Consider the following 18,633-nt stretch of genomic DNA (forward strand, 5'->3'; position numbering starts at 1 on the left):
AGACCATTTGCCAAGTCTATAAAAATTAAAATAGAATATTCAGCAAAAGTTCTAATTTAAGGGTTTTATGTTTTTATGTTCTAATTTAAGGGTTTCATATTTCAATTTTAGATGACCTTCTTTAGTTAGCTATATATAATATACATATATTTATATGTATATATACAGTATATATGCACTTTCTTTCCTAGACTAAGCACCGTCTTAGGCTAGCTACTTTAGCATTAGCAATAGCACTGATTGGCCGTGTAACTGTATCTAACTCCCACAGAAAATATGTGATAAACAAACATAAACTTAGTTTCAAACGAAGCGTTGACACTACATTGTAAGAAGCACAGTGTAACTTTTGCATTCACAAAGTTTCCATTCAATAGAGAAGTGAAGAACTGCCAGTTTATTAATGTTGCACACCTGAACGTATGTTGATTTAAACTAACTTTCAACCGTAGGCTTTGGCCAGAGACCAGTTTTATTACTATTGAATCCAGAGGTCCTCTGTAATTGCATGTTCAATCTAACAATTATGTTGTCTTACTTGTTTCACTCCTAACATTTGACCAAATATGGGTTTTGAAGCCCACATAACTTAACATTGGAATAATTATGCTGCTGATTCACACGCTGTTTACCAGCCAGATGAATTCAGGCTCCTTTTGCCTCACATGAACGGGGGCTCGTCTGTTTTTCCTGTAGCGGAGGCCTGGGGAAGAGTTTGTTTCGTCTTACCCATCACTCCCATAACGAACTGACAAGGCCGAAGTTCTGACTGAAACCAGCAAAACCACGGAGAACCCGGGAAGGGAGATACGGGGATGCCTTCGCTGTGTTTACATGCATGGAACGTTCTGCCTTAAACTCTTCTTTAAAAACACACACAGTTCTCACACATGGCTGGTTTTCTCCCTGTAAAATTCATATTTGTTTTCTTGGGGGTTTTTTAAACAAAAGAGTCCATTAAAACACTATAAAAACACAACATTTTACCAAGTATTTTTGTCTAGTTTTAAGTGAAAGTATCTTAATACACTTGAAACCAACATAAAGCTTGTTTAAGTGAATAATTCCTTTATATTGATACAAAAAAACGTACTAGGTTATTTCACTTGTAACGAAACATTTGTCCTATGTTTTTCATTAATATCAAGGACTTAAAACAAGCTTCTATATTAAGTTAGTTTTGTCTTATTTCAAGTGTACTAAGATATTTGCCCTAGAAACGAGGCAAAAGACTCTTGTCAATACAGAAACAACTCGCCAAACACTTGGTAAGATTTTGTGTTTTTGCAGTGAGTGAATAATATATTACCTTTGTATTTGTTCGTGTTGTTTTCTTGGGAAATGAAACTTAGACTGAGACCTTTGACCTTGCCCCTGACCTGAACTGATGCTGTTTATGTCCTTACCAGTCGTAAGTGTGTTGTAAAAGACAATAAAGCCGATAAAAAAAAGATAAACGGTGAAAATGTGAAGAGAAAAAACGTGTATGTATGCTTTACGCATTGAAATACATTAAAACAACACAGAAACTACTCACCAAAGCACAGGCAGGGCGGTAACTCTATAGCATCTGCAGTGCTTTAATGGGAAACCAACAAAGTGGGCAAGCAAACGGACTTAATTACCTGGCCAAACCGAAATTTAAATGTCGACCTAACTCTATTTTCTGTCTCAGTAAATTCAACCACTTCCTTAAGCAGCAGCAGGAAACTCCCTCGATAAACAGGTCAGCTATCAGAGGCTGGCATCGAGCGAGGCACTGGGGCATTACCTGTCATAAAAAAAATGTAAAAACAAAACTTTTCCTCTGTGCTTTTCAGAGATAAAGTGCTTCTGAGCAGGGCTGCAAAGCCGCCAAATCACAGTCAGATGACCAGAGGAATGTATTTTCAGAGTAAGGAATAATAAAAAGCATCTAGGATCCTACACTCAACTGTACAGTTGAGTGCAGTGGAATTAAATTAAAATACCCCTATGGCAAGATTTTCCTTTTATTTTCCCGCTCTCTAAAGGTTGAGATTCACTTTTGACATCTCAATAAAAAACATTCTCTGGATTTTTTTTTCCCCAGAGAAGATAACTTATGAAGATAAGTTGTGGCATCAAAAGTCTGGAAACCAGGTGTGGATGAACGTGAAATCCAGAGAACACCAGTGAAAGATTGAATTTCTGGGAAATATCTAAAATATGCTACATGGTGGGCCAGGAAGTCCCGGGAAGGTCAGACTGGTTTTGGATTTTTGTTGAATCTTGCCTCCTGATTATCGTGGGATTTAAGTGTTTTGTTTTATCATCATCGAAAACGTTCGAAAACTCTAACAGGGCATAGTTTTCAGGTTGTTTTTAGATTTTGTGCGTACTTTTTAAGCAGAATTTAATGTGTCAGCGAAAATCTCATACTGAAAAACAAAACAAAGTGTGTCCCTAGATCAATCGCCAGTGACAATGGGCCATTTTTGTACCATTCCTGAATTGTATTTCTTAATATAATCAAGACTATGTGGCAAGACTTGGAATGTTTTGCATAGTTCTGTAAAAGAATAGCACAGAAACACGGGCCCAACAACTCTTAGAGCGCACAAGACTGAAAGAAAAGACAAAACTAACTACAAACATGGAAAACGATGAGAATCAGATGTTGAAGTGAACATGAAAAGACTTAAAATCATTCCGGCTGGACAGAAAATTGAGGGTAGCGAGCTACGGAGACTGGCAAAGAGAGCGCAGCGTGGGCACAATTTACGCTAACCATCTTGTAAAACGAATGAGGGGGTGTTTTCATGTGTGTGTGTGTGTCAGACTTGTTTTGTTGATTAGATGTAGCGTTTAACATCTGGGCTCAGAGCTGCAGCTCATCCACGCTGGCACAGAATCAGTTGGAGGATTCGTTCAATCGGAGTTGTTGCTTCTTGGTGACTTCGGGTCACAAGGACAAAAAGCTTCAGGAGGGAAATCCAGACCGGGCATTTTTTGCTGGCTAGTTTCTGAGTATGTCTGTGCCTTTGTCTTCAGAGACATTCTGTGAGTAAACAAATGAAGATTGAAACGCTAAATTCTTACTCTATCAGTTCAATTCAATAGCACATTCTTTGTAATAATAGTATATTTGACGCTCAGATGTGTGATGCACATTGTGACTGTTTTTGCAGAAAAAATATAAAGAGTTGAGTTTTTTTATAGACCTCTGATTTAGTGGCTTCTATCTTTGTAAAGGTGCATTCACACCAGTCCGGTTTAGTCCGCATTAGTCGAACTCTAGTTCATTTGCCTAGAAATTATTTGTTTGTGGGAGAGGTGTGAATGCACAATCAAACTCTAATGCGGGTCAAAAAAGCAAACTCTGGTCCATCTAAACACCTCGGTTGTGGTTCAGCTGAAGTGAACTCTGGTGCAGATACCGCTCCAAAAGCAGGAAGTGGACCATAACTCTAGGCATTCTGGGTAAATGCAACCAAAGCAAACCCAAGGGTCTAGCACTAGTGGGAGAAAACGCTTGAGGTCTTTTGCCAAAGACAATGAAGAAATCCTACGACCGCTAAAATCTGAACAAGAAAAATGTGCTGGGATCCAAGTTTGATGCATCTGGGTTTCTTTCTGTGTACGCACGTTTGATTGATTCAAACAAGACTTTCTTTTCTCGGAAATCTGCAGATGTCTTTGTACACAAGGTTCTGTTTGTGAATTTGGTCCTTATTTTTCAGTTGGCCAACAAATTAATGCTGAAAGCTGGCTTTACAGCCCCTTTAATTAGACACAGCAAACCTTATAAGATCACTCTTTTATGGGGATTATCATTTTGAAGTCAGATTTCTGGTTTGGCTTTGAATGAGATTTAATAATAAAGGAAAACAGGCCATTGTCAGGAAGACCGGCTTTTAATGAAGACATGTTTGGGTCCCATTAAGGCAAATATGCCAGAAACCCTTAATAGCAGACATGTGTAATGACTTATGTTTCTAAGTAGGCCAGGTATTTGAAACAGAACTGCTTCATTTTTCTCAACATGACCAAAACTAATAATAATAAAAAACTTACTATAGTTTTTTTAAAAAGACAAACATGTGCATTTTCTTTCTCAGACTATTTGTGTTACCAATTGGAGTCCCTTGTTTAATCTTGAACTAAGCTTTATTAGACTCACAAACATGGAGATACTGGTAGAGATTTTCTCCTGGACTCCGACTCTCTCTCAGACAGTGAGGAATGAGTTGCCTCTCAGACCAGATTAGAGCTGATAAGAACTTGTCACAGTAGCACAAATATACTCTCCAACACGCACACACACAGACACACTTCCAGCTCAGGCCTGTCCATGCGTATTAAAGTATTGGGTTGCAGCTACTGCTAATCTGCAGAAGAAGAAAAAAAGCCCTCCTTCATGTGCATACTTGCCCGTCTTTCACTCTTCGTCTTTTTCGACTCTCAATCCTCTCTTTCAGTCAGGCGGGATCTTTGCTTTTTTCATACTTCCCCCACCTGACTCTTCTCTGTGTTTTCCCAACTTTTGCGAACCTCATTCCACTTCTCTTATTCCCCATAATTGTCCGTCATCTTTTGCTTTCGACTCTCCTCTCCATTCCCATTGACTAATGACTTTTGACCCATTTGTTCTGCAAAGTTTCCAGCACCATTTCCAAACTTGTTTACCACATGAAACCAGTGGAAATGGTGCTTTCTGTTCAGCATGTTTTTCCTAATTAAGCCAATACTACATTGTATTCTGATGAAATGGCAAAATAACCCCTTTGGGGATCAGACTTACACTTTTTAATCTGACTTTTGCATAGTCTTCTATGAAGAGATAAACGTATTAACGTATTGCTGTGGTGGACGGTGTCGAACATTAACTGCCCGATCTGAAACAGATGGTCTTATAGAGCTGTAGCATTCATAACTTAGTCCAGCAACACAAGACATAATGTTTTAACAATGACTTTAATTTTTTGTTGCTGTGCTGACTTTTAAACTAAAAACAGAAGCAGGAAGCCGTCTCCAACTGTCTGATGGGGAACTATGATCCTTAACCAAGCAAAGGAGCCTTAATCTCCATTGCTTGGTTAAGGACAAGTATAGCAACTACAGGTGCTTGATCAGAATTGGTTAACAATTTTTAGGTTTTGTAAGACCGTCCAAGTTTCCAATCTTGCCTGGTACTCCCCCGCAAGTTTTAAAAAATATTGTCTGATTTTCAAAACTTGAGACGCCACACAAACGACAATAAAAATATCTAAGGTGTAACCGGTTTGGTCACAGTGTGCGGTACGTCCACACAACACGACCAACATGCCACACACAAAGAGATTTAAATCACCAACATTCAGATGTCAGACGGAAAATCTCACAAAACCTCTCAAGACCAAATGTGAGTTCAGAGTAAACAAACATGGCTGACTGGGAAGAAGCAATAGTTTGTAGACTACATTTAACTGAGAAAACAACGATACAAAGATGTCTCCTACATCAACCGGACTTTCTGGTCCGCCTCTGCAGTTCTATGTTCTGTGTATTTTTAATTCCCCATTTGCGTTTTCGACACCTAGATTTCTGTTTGGCTAAACCTGTTGATGCATATTTACACATACAAGGAATCATATTGGTAACAGTTTAAAATCTAGAGATTAGGAGTTTTGCTTATTTGCGTATTAAAATCCAGATTTTTTATTTTGTGTGTGTGTTATATTTAAATTAACGATCTGTACTCAATTTAGAATCAGCTTGATAGCAAAAATGTTTTATTTTTCATTGTAATTGTAAATATACGCAGGAAGTAAAGAGCTTATTCCCTTCCACACACACTTTATATTTGCTTGTAAAGTAAGTTTATGGACAAGTGTTTGTTTTTTTCCCTTCAGACTCCCTGATGTTTTTTCACTGCAAAAAATATCCTCAAAAAAAGTTAAAAGATATAAGAAACAAGATGTTTTTCCCATGTTAGAAGTGAAATAACCTACCAGTGAAAGTAGTACTTTTTAATCAATATTCAGGAATTACTGACTTAAAACCAGCTCATACAGCTTCCTGAAAAGTTACTTGTATGTTAGTTTTGTCTCAATTCAAGTGTTCTAACTACAAACTAGAGCAAAAGTACTTGGTACTTGGTTCTTTACATGCTTTTGGACAAAGCATGTAAAGAAAAATCTATTTTTATCCGTTTGTTATCCGAAAGAAAGTAAAAGAGGAGAGTTCAGGGCTTATTTGTTGCTATTACTGCAGCTGGAAAACCATTTAGACTGCCCCAAACCCTACAGTTACATGAACACACACACGCACACAACCGTAGCCTGGTGTTACTCTATCCAACTTGCCCCCACTAAAGGTCGCATAGGCAGTAAACTCTAACTTTGAGGGTAGACACATCAGAGGCTACCCGCTGATTTATTTGACTCAAAATGGAGCCCCCTAACGAGGGCAGAGGTGTAGCATTTCACTTTAAAACACTGTGACAGCCGATCATGCGCTCATTAGGACTGGGAACGCAAAGAAAAAACTAACTAATGAAAAACTTTGCGGATAAAATAAACCCTGGCACATTTCAAATGTATGGGACAGATTTGGGTTTAGCCGAGTCGCGCGTTGGCAGTTTCCAAATGGAAATATTGTTGTTGACAGTTTTCAACATGTTCTCTACTTCAGGCTTTTACTGAGAGAAATTCTTTCTCCCAGGTTTTTTGTTTTTTAACATTTTGTGCGCCTAAGGGCAAAACATTAACCAGGTTTGGTTTAATTTTAAGTATATTCTGTATATATACAGTATATATATATAAGACATGACAACAAAACTGGGTCCACAATTCAGTAAAGGGCTTAAACTTAGATCAGTTAGAAAATCTGTCATTCTTAAACTCTGACTAATCTGGATTAATAACTAACTTTTAAACTGTAAGTTCATCTCGTTTTTTGTTAGGTTTTTCACATTTGCAGTGAAAATTCTGGAAAATAGCTACTTTAACATATTTATTTTTGCTTCAACCTCCTAAATCCCAATCATCTGCTTTTTGTCGAAAACCCCTCACTGAAAACACATGGTAAGCTTTGGTAACTACAGCTCCATTGTTTGCCGTTTATGCTCCTTGAAAGTCGACTTTTTCCTGATTTCAACCTTAACTTCATGAAAGGTAAAGAAAAGAAAAATTCTGTTTTCCGACAAGTTCCCCGAGCCTGTCTATACGAGCTGTCTATACTCAGATCTACGTGTACAAGACAAGATTTAGCAAACAAGCAAAATTAAGAGTCAAAACACTGCAAATGTGCATTTGCTTTACGTCAGAAGACATGGAGGAAGAAGAAGAAAAAGATGTATGCGGCGTGGCAGCTGTGTTTCGGGTTTAGTTCTCCGTCTGGTCTCGGCGCAGGATGACATTCATTGTAAACTTTGCACCGCATTTCTGTTTGCTGAAGCTGTATCCCCGAGGAATCAGAGTAAAGGCTCTCAGATTTCCACTTTATAGGGGTTAAGCGGTGCAAGCAACTCTTTCCTGATTAAGGGAATTTTAATAATTAGCGGGCGAACGTCTAGAGAAGTCGATTATTCGGTGGACATTTCTCATTCCACTTGAATTATCAGTGAATAATGACTTCAGCCTGTGACCAAAAGACAGATGGTGAAAATTATTTATCCTGCGTTCGTCGACCTTAAATCACCGGGGGAGACGATGCTGAGCCCCACCCGCTGGATTTATTGGGATTTTATCACATCTTGTCCTCTTCTGAGAATAATAACTGTGAGGGATTCAGGTGTGTTTGCGCCGTAGTTCAAACATTTCAGCTCGTTCCTCTCCCGTCGGACGCCATTTGGTCTGATTTGTCTAAACCAGGATCCTGCTTGGAGCGACACGCTTCATCAGAAATTCTTTAAAAATAATATGTGTATATTTTTAAAGAAGAGGCATTGAATTGCGGCTTTGTCAGAGTGATATATTCTATTAGTTTAAGCCCAGAGCTTATAAATTTGTGTCAGCCGTTAATCCGGAACGTGCTTCAGGCTGTTCACACTCCATCAAAAGTATCAAAATGTTAATGCAGCGGCTGAAATAGCAACAGAAAGAGGGAGCGATGGAATTTTAAGCACCTCTGATAGCTTCCTCTGTGAGCCTTTTACCTTTACACACAGCCGACATTTTGATCTTCTATTTTGAAAACACCGTTTTAGGGTCACCTGAAGGGTTGCCGCTCCTACAAGATCCCCCCAACCCCGTTTAGTTGCAGCCAGATGCAGGGCAGAAAATCTGTTGGCAATTTTCTTGTCTTGAAGTGTGTGTGTGGGAGTAATTTTCCTTTTTCGGGGACATATGGAAGCCGAGACCGGCACGCTACACGTAGCGAGACGAGCCACAGCAGCGGATTAGACACCATTTACTCTCCACCGTGTTTTCCTCAGAGCGTATAGGGCATACACCAAGAGGTGAGGGGGGAGATGTCGGGGTAGCTTCATTTACTGAAATACCCCAAACCCCCTGGCCTTTAGCAATCACATTCAATTTACAGGTTCAGCTGGTTGCATGGCGTGGGGGAAAAAAACTGAGGCCAAGAAAAACACATCGCCTTCATAGTATGAGGCAAAGCGAAGCACATATTTAGGATTTTGTGTTTTGCTCTGCAAATTAATTAGGGAGAAGTGAAACAGCCGGGATTCGGTTGCTCGCTCCGGGGTGCCGGAGGGGAACCGCGTGACTACGATCGGAGCGAGGCAGGAAAATGGAGAGAAAAACCATAAAAAGTTATCTTGGAAAGAACAACAACAAAAAAAAACCAACATGGAAGAATAAGGAGAATCAAAAGGACGAGCTACCAAGCGAAAACGATTGTCTTTTAAGGCGAAGCGAAACGAGGACACACTTTATTGTGTGAAAGGGTTGGAATGATCCAGTGTGTGAGAATAGACAGCCGGTCTGTGTGTACACATCCATCAAGGGACGCAGGATGTAGAGCAGAGATGGGATGAAAGGAGGAGAGGAGGGATAGTTTGTATGATGTTAAGTTATGATTCATCCTACAGTTTCTGTGATTTACTCACTGATGCCGAGAATAGCATTAGCAAACTTTTGTTCCAGAAAAATAAAAAGCTTTTAATCACCTTTTAAGTGAATATTAGTATGTCATATAGACCATTTTGTAGTTAGATATAAGTGTTTTTGGGGGGGCAATTAAAGCTACAGAATGTAATTTTCACAAAAATATGTTTTTTTACAACTTTGTTAAAAGTTTCACTATGTTGCTACGGTGTAATATGAAACAGATAATCAGTGAAAAGACCGAGCTCCTTCCAGTGCTAGTGTTCCCATCTGCTGAAATGTATCGCTCCTGGTCAAAAACAGCAAATCAGAGCCAGGAGGAAGGTCTTAGTGCTGTCAATCATGCTTGTGTATCTGATGCTAAATGAGCTAATGGCGGAGAATCAATGTACCTTTCCAGGAAACTGTTTGTCCGCCATCATCAGTGGCCATGCTAACTAGCATTAGCATTCACAACATGCTACCTTGTGTGGAACTAGCTGTAGCCTAGTGGAGAGCAAGGGGAGGGTGTGAACAGTGTGTACACGAGGGTGATTGACAGCGCTGAGACCCTCCCACCGACTCTGATTGGTTGTTTCTACTTAGTACTCAGAGAAGGGAGAGGAGCTTGAGTTTTTCACAGATTATTATCCGTCTCATATGAAACTGTCGTGACATACCGCAACTTAAATTAGTTAAGGATAAACAGAAACATCCAACGCACTGATATTATTTATGCTTTCAGTACTTACTACTTTAATTATCTTTACATATTGTCCTTTAGAAGTAAGTAGTTTGCTGTAAATTAAAGTACAATGGAAAAATCTTAACCATTACCTAAAACTAAGGATGTTTCTATAATGTGTTTTTTGTTCCCAGTGTCGAGCTTGAGGTTTTTTTTAAGAATATGCAACTTCTGAAAACCAGTTCCAGTAAAGTTATAGACAAAAGCAACGAAATGAACAGATCAGCAGTTTGGCAGCGAGATTAAACTTGTACATTCGTATACTTTGCAAGAAAACAGGTGTGATACAATCAGTTATTTGAGGTTTTCTTGCTTATGTTACTCTCTTCAAAGTAACCTCCTCTGGATGTTCGATCATGGCCTGGCGGCTGTGTAAAATACTTGTGTTCTGCTTTTATTAACTGGAAATGTTTGAGGGAAAAAAGCCCGTATAGAATATTTATTGTCATTCGTGGCATTTTTGTTGATCTTAGTGTTCTCATCTTCTTTCAGGTGACGGAGAACATCATCTCCAAACAAACCTTCATTGGTGAGCATCTCTCTCTCTTGCACACACCCTATTATTCATCCTCAGCATTCTTTCCTAAGCTTCCCTCGGTTTTCTCTTCTCCCTAACAGAGGCGAGAACAATGCCTCGCTCTTTCAACAACTCAAAGTTCATGAGCTCCGTGGCCCAGAGGCCGTCTGCCCACCTGACTCTTCGGGACACCAGCTCTCAAGGTGAGACGGGGGAATGAAAGTCACCCAGGATCCTCCGTTTAAGCAATGGTGGAAACAGCGAAGACGCTGAACACAATTTCCTCTCTGCCAACAAATGTCTGTTCAAATGATGCTAAGGTCTGATCTCAACGAAACACCATGTTGAATTGGTTTACAGGAATACAAATCCCAGCAGAACTTTGTCAAAACCCATTAGCAATCTCGCTTTTAACGACGAACAGTGGGGAAGACGCTTCACAGGAGCAGCTGTTGTTCATGCTAACTCGCACGGATTGCATTAAATGTTCTTTAAATCATCTTTACTTTCATATCTATGTCTGCTCTCCAGGATAAACATCTGTGTTTTTGGATTTTCCAATTTTCCCAGCTCAGATTTGGTTTAAACAAGTCCTTCAAAAGCCCCGATTTCATTCGAAACAGCTGAAATCCTGTTTCTTTTGCAATTCAGAACCATCTGAAGAGGAATACAATTGCTCAACCCGTCAGTTATTTCATGGTCAGCATCCAGCAGGATGGCACTCAAAATCACTTAACGGAGACATTTACTAGGAATGAATTATAGATTATAAATGATGAATAAACAACTGTTTGTGTTGTTAAAAAAATACTTAGCAGTTGGACTTTTGTCTTTAATCTGCCTGTTATCCAGACTTTGGCATTTCATCTGAAACTGGCGTGCAAATTGAAGGGTGTTAACAATCTGGCAAAGGCTGCATGATGTTGTTTCCACTGCGTTGACAAAGGGCAAGGAATGTATAAGTGTTTGTGGGCTTGTGGGCGTGTGTTGGTGTGTGTATGTGTGTGTGTGTAAGGGAAAGAGGACGAGAGGGTGAGGTTCACACATTCAGCCTGGATTTCTCATAAGAAAGTTCAGCAGTGAGACACACACACAGAGGGAAGTCCTCTGATGATGTAGAGGAAGCTTTTATCCTACAACTGTCGAGAAAAACCGAAGCATGTTAGCTTAGCTGCCCTACTGCTGTTCATAAATTCACCTTACGTGAGCCAGTGTTGTTTCTATTTAGCTGGAGAAAGGTGTGGCACAACCAGGTATTGATTTGTTCTATGAATCTACTGAACATTTCAACGTGTTCATCGTCACCTGGTGACACTGTCACAGAGCTGAGTATCATCTGCATAGATGATAACTAATCTTGTTATTACTTTTTATAATCTGAGCTACAGGCTAAACCCATTTGTATTTCCTGTTCTCTATTTGGGTTTTTGTTTACATTAGAGAGCTGGAACAGTCAATATCACTCAACAATAATAAGGAAGATAATAATCCAGTAATCCAGAACTGTACCGTCTAGAGTCATTAAAGTTGTAATTACGGAAGAGCAGCAGTGAAAATATGGCAGAACACATGGATACACTCTCCTTATGATTTAGGCCAATATAAAGCTTGACATTAAAACCATTTTTGACTTCAACTGAAATAATGTGCTCCCATTTCAAATTATGTGCCTAAAAGTCAGCATGAGATGTCAGAAAATGTTATCCAGATTATATACAATTACAAAGTAGCTTAACATGCATAAACACTAAAACATTTAGTGTTTATTGAAGAATTAGAGTTGCGTAAAAAGTCACGTAAGTCTGCATTGTTACACTTTTCCTACCATTAAAAACAGACAAATTCTAATTCTTCATGAAAGTCGTTTGAATCGGACAGCTGCCAACTTTGGTCACGCACCTTATCTCATTACTGCTTCGCCTTTACATTCTGCCTTATTAGACTCCTGTAGACGCTGTTGAGCTTTTGTCAATTTTTAGTACAATCCATCTTGCTGAGAATCTGCAGTATTTCAATACTTTTCTAATGTGTACTCGCAGGGTTCTCTCCCTATCCGATTCCCACAGCGAACCTCCACCAGTCCTGTCGCCATGTGGTCCGCTCGTGGGCCAATCAGAGCTTTGGCGCTCACCTGCACAACATGACGCTGACCAATGGGAGGCTGCGAGTGCCTCAAGACGGGCGGTACTACTTGTACTCACAGGTGATAATTCTCATCAGACTGGCTCAAACGAGAGAGAAAGGTTAAAGGGGCAGTATTATGTAAAATCAACTCTTTTTTTTAGCTTTACATCATGTTATATTGTTACTGCCTCATCAAAAACATTCCTGGAGTGTTGATTGATTCTTTCATGCATGCATGTTTAAGAAATCCTTTAATCTCCATGGCAACCATTCAGCTGTGCAAAATGCCTGGGTGGACCTAGCTCCGCCTACCAATACGAAGCTCCTCCTTGAAGTTGCAGTTGACAGAGTATCTGTCCCCTGCGACTCCCCCACTCAACCCCTTCAGACTAGCCAGCAGCAATTAGCAAACCGGTGGAACTGCGGATCTGCTGATTTGATCATACAAGCTGCTTCTCAGTACAACACTTGTAAAAACGTTGCCAAAGGGTTAACAGAGGAGCCATGTTGTGATGACTTCCTGAAGATGGAGTTTCAGAAAGAGAAGGAGTTTCTTAAAGAGACAGAGGCCCAATTTCAAGGTGTTAAATTACAAAGTAAAATTTCTTTTAATTCTTACTTGGTATATACAACTTTTTTGTTGTATATATCAACATAAAAGTAACATAACTACTTAATTTTGCTATAAAATAGCACTATGTGCCTGGGAAATACATAATACTGCCTCTTTGAAAGAGAACCACAGCTTTACTGGTCCTAAATGCTCACTTGAAAAACTCAACTTTTGTAGCAATAGAAAAGATCCTTGACTAGTGAAAGTTCTTAAAAAGTAGTGGAGCTAAGTAACCGTGACTTTTCAATAAGAACAAAGACACTATGCACCAGTCATAATCATCCTTTGCTCCTGGTTACTTCCAGGTATATTTTCGGTATCCGTCTCCAGCAGCCAGTGACGGGGACCAGCGCAGCGTCAGCCACCAGCTGGTGCAGTGCGTCTACAAGAAAACCTCCTACCCAAGCCCGATACAGGTATGCCGTCAGGTTTTCTCTACGCAGACCAATCGGATATGAACCGTTAACTCACTGTGATTTTCTCTCTTTGGTTCTTCCAGCTCCTGAAGGGTGTGGGAACCAAATGCTGGGCTCCAGATGCCGAGTACGCCCTGCACTCCGTCTACCAGGGGGGCCTGTTTGAGCTGAGGGCCGGTGACGAACTCTTCGTCTCCGTCTCCTCTCCTACTATGGTGAATGCCGATGATTCGTCCAGTTACTTCGGGGCCTTCCGCTTGGACCTTTAAGAGAACATGATGGGAGATGATTGGTTAAAAAGAGACGCTACGGAGGAAATGGAGACAATGAGAGAGACACCTTTTTAATATCAATTGATTACAATTGTGAGCCTCGTTCTTGACACACTAAATGAGGAAAACATTTGGGAAACCTGCAAGAGGTTTGGGTGAAAGGGAGAGAATAGTGGATTTGTCTTTCCCACTTCCCACTGAGAGAAAAATCGGTTGAGAGACGTGCAATCATCAATATGAGAGGACAGTACTAATTTGCAGTCGATTCTTGCAGTTTGGATTCCACAAAAGAAGATCATTTGGACACCCCCGCTGAAAACGATCTCGGTGAACTTCCTGTTTTAAACAAACTTTGTTGTAAAAAGTAATTGTACCCACGGATCTCCGAACCAAAGAATGTACACACCCGTCTTCTGCATCAAAGATGTGAAGAAGGGCTTTTGAACCGTAGCAGAAGAAACGCAATGATCAAACCAAAGCAAACTGTCTTGAGTTTAACTTTTCTAAGCGTGCCATGAGAGTACTGTACATATATAGGCCTTAAGATGGGATGTGACCTGTGGTGATTTTAAAAAAAATCTAATTCATTTGTATTTTTACTTTGACTTGACCTGAAAACCACTTGGACTAGAACCATGAACTGTATGAAAAGTATGACAGAGGATAAGGATTTCCTTTTCCTGCTGGATACTGTAAGGAACTGTGATCAGACTAGAACTTTCTGAAGAAGAGTCTGTAAAGAAAAGAGAAGTGAAAACAAAGAGGACAAAGGTGAAATCTTGTAAATGGCAATAAGGATGAGCCCAGCAAAGCAGAGGAAGATAAAAAAAAAGACTCAGAGAGGCTCAGGGTGGCATGCAGCCCAACCAGTCTCTTGCTCTGCCCTTCTGTCAATGGTTTCTCCATGTTTTCTCATAAAAAGTTTCTTCTATGTTGCCTTTCTTGTCTAACCTGTGAAGTTGCATTATGTTTTACTGTAAGAAAAGAATCAGAATGTGCAGAAAAACACTAGTTGCTCAGTTGCAAACATTCACATCTAGCATGGTTGTAAAAGTTAAGTTGTGAACATTTGTTGTTGTTTTTGTTTTGTTTGTTTAGGGACTACGTTGCATCTAGCACCTTGTACATTGAAATACATTCAGAGAAATGTTCAAATGCTAAATTTATCTCAATTTTAATCTTCCTTTATAACAACCTCTTAAAATTGGTGAAAGGTGAAATTAACATGTTCAAATACTTGCATCAATGTGTGCCAGAGCAAGACTTTAGCCTTTTTTAAAAATAAATCAAAAGCCTTTTTGCTGCCTTCTGATAAGCCACCACCAGAGGGTGCTGAAAGGTCAAAGGTGAGTTTAGTGTGGGGGGAAAAAAACACATTAATTTGAAAGTTTGGGTGGAAAAAAGTGCAAATATATGCTTTAATTTCATCCTGTGACTAATTCTGTTTATTTTTTTCTGATGTCAGTTTGCTAACGCCTAGTGTTGCACAGTTTTACCAGATGAATGGGAAGACAAAGGGCTTGCTAAGTAGAAGAGACACATTTGAAAAAAAGATCTTTTGAAAAAGCTGGGAAAACTCAATGAGCACCTGAAGCATGCGTCAGATAAACTAGTAAGGGGGAGTGGACTCATGGTTTTACATTACATAGAGTAGCAGAAGTACCAGTCATGCTGTGCTAAGCTAACCCTGTCAGAGCATAAAGTCTCATCTAACTGATTCACTCTATATTCTGTTATTCGCATTAGATTGTTTTTGTCTCATTATCAAAAAAATTAAGTTAAGCCGGTAATATGGAACAGACTGTGGATATTATACCACACAGCTCAGCTACCAATGAGGCTAGTTTAAGCTAACCCAAGTCCATGTGCTAAAGGAAGTGTAGCTGATTCACTTTATTTATTCTTTGTGCTCGTTTTGGCTGGTTTGGATATTGGTGTTTGGCAAACTGATTTCAAATAATAAGTTGGCTATAACTTAAAATAATATTTCTGCTGCTGTAGTTGGCATTACAAAGTGCTCCATACGAACTACCACGCCTTGATCTGCTACACAGAAAACCAACATCGACGACTCTGGAGTCTGTTCCCTGTTAAGATTTCATTCGTTCAATATTTATCCATCTGAGATGTGATCTATTTGCTCAAGACTTTGTGTTGTACGTCATGTGGAAAAAGTGGCAGTTTGCATTTGTTTACTTAATTTTGTCAAGAAATTGCAAATGATGTCATAGAACCAGTTAATTACTGTGATATAATCCTTCCCCCATGGACCAGGAGGCGTTAAATATATTTTAAAATCAAAGTTAATGTTAGTATTAGCTCCTCTGTTTACATTAGAAAGATGTAATGTTGCCTTAAATTTGTGGAAAAAAATTAAAGAAATTCTTACAGAAGTGCCTGCAGTTAGTCTGTACCATACGTGTTTTTGATTATTTTAGCCGTTTAAAATAATTCAAACTGAAAATGCAGACCTTGTACACTTTCACAAGAGACTACTGTTTGTCACAATTATCCCAGTTTAACAATGGCCTTGCCACAGCTCTAAAATTACATCAGTTCATGCCAATAGCTAACTTACTAGCATTTGGCAGACCCCGCTAACAGTCGGTCTGCTGGTTCCAGCCAACTAACAAGTCGCAGATGATGTGGTGAACTGTTGTAGTCGGCAAAGTCAACCAACCCAATTTCAGGCTTCTAACATTCTTTTGGGAATGTTTAATCTTGGGAAAAAGAATACATTTAACAGCAAAGCCTAGAAGACTTATATCTGCTGATATAATAATGTGTGTTTATATGAACAAGTTCAATTTGAGCAGGCCAAAATCTGTTAGCTAGCTGTTAGCCTTGTACTACAAAATCTTTCTACTGTAGATAAGGGATCCATTACTGATAATAACTTCACTTTAAGAAATCCAAACTATCTCTGTAACAAGCTTAGACAATAAACTGTTGAGGTTAGCATCCATAACATTAGGTTTCACTAACAAGAGGATATAAACAAAAATCACTGGCTCTTAAGACAATAAATAAAAAAATTCTGTCCATTTTCCCTTTTTATTGTAAATTAGGGTTACATCAACCAAGAAGTTACTCGTTAGGACCGCCCTCTTTTTTATTTTTCTTTCCAGCCTAAATGTCTTGTGGGAAGTAAAGCAGAAAATGTAATTGTCAGAACTGAAACTGGTGGTGATAATTCAATCTAGATGGAACAAGATATCAGGAAATGTATTGTCCAAAAAGTGCCTTTACGGTTTGTCATTGAATTTCATGTTTGACCTACTTTGCAGTTTTGTAAAAATTTTACAACTCTTACTTCAACAATAAAATACAATGTAAAAAATGAGCTAGAGCTAATTTGTCAGGGATGAAAGGTCAAATTAAATATGGCTGTACGACATAAATAGACACATCAGAAAAATAAGACGCCTCTCCCAGAGTCATGCAGCAGTTATAAGACAAACCCCAAAGACATTAAGGTTTTGGAAGACAGCCCAGATAAAGAAAGTCACAGACAGACATTTAAAAAAAAGTGTTTTGGGAAGAAGCAAGATATTCACTGACACAAACCATGCACCACCTAGCACTGACTTGACCCCGACATATTTTCTTTTCGCTGGTATGTGGACATGTATGCCCATAAAAGACACACACACACACACACACACACACACACTCACATCAGCTCACACTACATGCCGGCCAGCATGTGCTCTGCAGACACACCAATCATCTTGTGTCACACTCTGTGGAAAAGCACAAGCACTCAGATTTATACACGCTCAGAAATTTACGGCGCAGCCTCCCTGTGCCATCTGGTTGTTGTCAGTGGTCAGGTCTTGTGTGTGTGGGCGTGCGCGCGTGTGTGTGCTCTTACTGTATGGCTTTGTTTAAACAGCTTATGTCACAATCACAATTAAGAAATGAGGTACAACAAATCAAACGCACCTTCCTTTGCCTTTCCACTTAAATGGTTTTCCCAGGAGTAAAGGACATTTCTACACACAAGCTGACATTCTGACTCGGAACAGAAATTTATGCGATCAGGTGAGGTAATAATTCAAATTTAATGGTTTAACTTTAAGAATTATTGCCGTTTCAACCATTTTTTTAATGTGCTTCCCATCAGTGTTCTGTCTTGCTCTTCATGTTTGACCGTCAGCATGCTATTTCAAAAGGGCAACAGCCTCCCGGTGCCCCGCTCCCCTTAAAAACATCACGTTATTATCACAATATACCCGACCTTTTTGTAACAATAAATCCATCAATGTCTTCTTAAACATTTGCATTGAATGTCTAAGGGCTTTGTTTCTACTGAACAGTTTTATACGTAGCTGTGAACATTAGTGGCACAGTGTTGTTGGGAAAATAAATAAATATCTGACTATAACCCCGTGTCTGTGAAAATGTGTTGATTGAAAATGTAAAGTTTCAATTTAGTAATCAAAATTTTTAGTTTGTTTGGATAATAGAATAGAATAGAATAGAATTCAACTTTATTGTCATTGCACTGTCACAAGTACAAGCAACAAGATGTAGTTTGCATCTATCCAGAAGTGCTCTACGAGATATAAATATTTATTTACAGATGTACAAGACTATGTATGTATGGACTATAAGGGGTTATAGCAAAGAGATACAGATATTGTGTATAAATATAAATATGGGAGCTATATGCACAGATTATATATTATATATTATGATTCAAATGCAACCTCTACTGACTTTTGCTTGGCAAAAAAAAAAAAAAAAAAATTACTTCACTGTTATGAAAACATGTTTCTGGAGGTAATTATGCATGTTGAAATAATATTTAAAATTACAAACAGTATTGTGCAAATCTTGAGTCATTACTTTTGGTATGTTAGGTTAGGTCACTAAATTCACACCTGTGGGCAAGAAAAACTTTCTAAACTCGAGGGACGAACAGATATTGACTGCAATGCTAAAGATTTTTAT

The 18,633-nt window shown here is 39.1% G+C and overlaps 1 protein-coding gene across 1 annotated transcript in view; it reads left to right on the top strand.

Moving 5' to 3' along the window:
* The window catches only part of tnfsf10l (TNF superfamily member 10, like), a 66,849-nt gene extending 49,840 nt beyond the window's left edge, over nt 1–17,009 (top strand). Inside the window, exons 3-7 of the mRNA XM_028038207.1 lie at nt 10,228–10,264; nt 10,354–10,455; nt 12,292–12,455; nt 13,295–13,405; nt 13,489–17,009. Of these exons, the coding sequence (XP_027894008.1) occupies nt 10,228–10,264; nt 10,354–10,455; nt 12,292–12,455; nt 13,295–13,405; nt 13,489–13,674 (600 nt within the window). The 3' untranslated portion in view covers nt 13,675–17,009. The remainder of the gene's footprint in view (nt 1–10,227; nt 10,265–10,353; nt 10,456–12,291; nt 12,456–13,294; nt 13,406–13,488) is intronic.
* The last annotated feature ends 1,624 nt before the right edge of the window (nt 17,010–18,633 follow it).

Source organism: Xiphophorus couchianus, chromosome 14 (assembly GCF_001444195.1).
Source record: "Xiphophorus couchianus chromosome 14, X_couchianus-1.0, whole genome shotgun sequence".
NCBI classification, from domain to species: domain Eukaryota; kingdom Metazoa; phylum Chordata; class Actinopteri; order Cyprinodontiformes; family Poeciliidae; genus Xiphophorus; species Xiphophorus couchianus.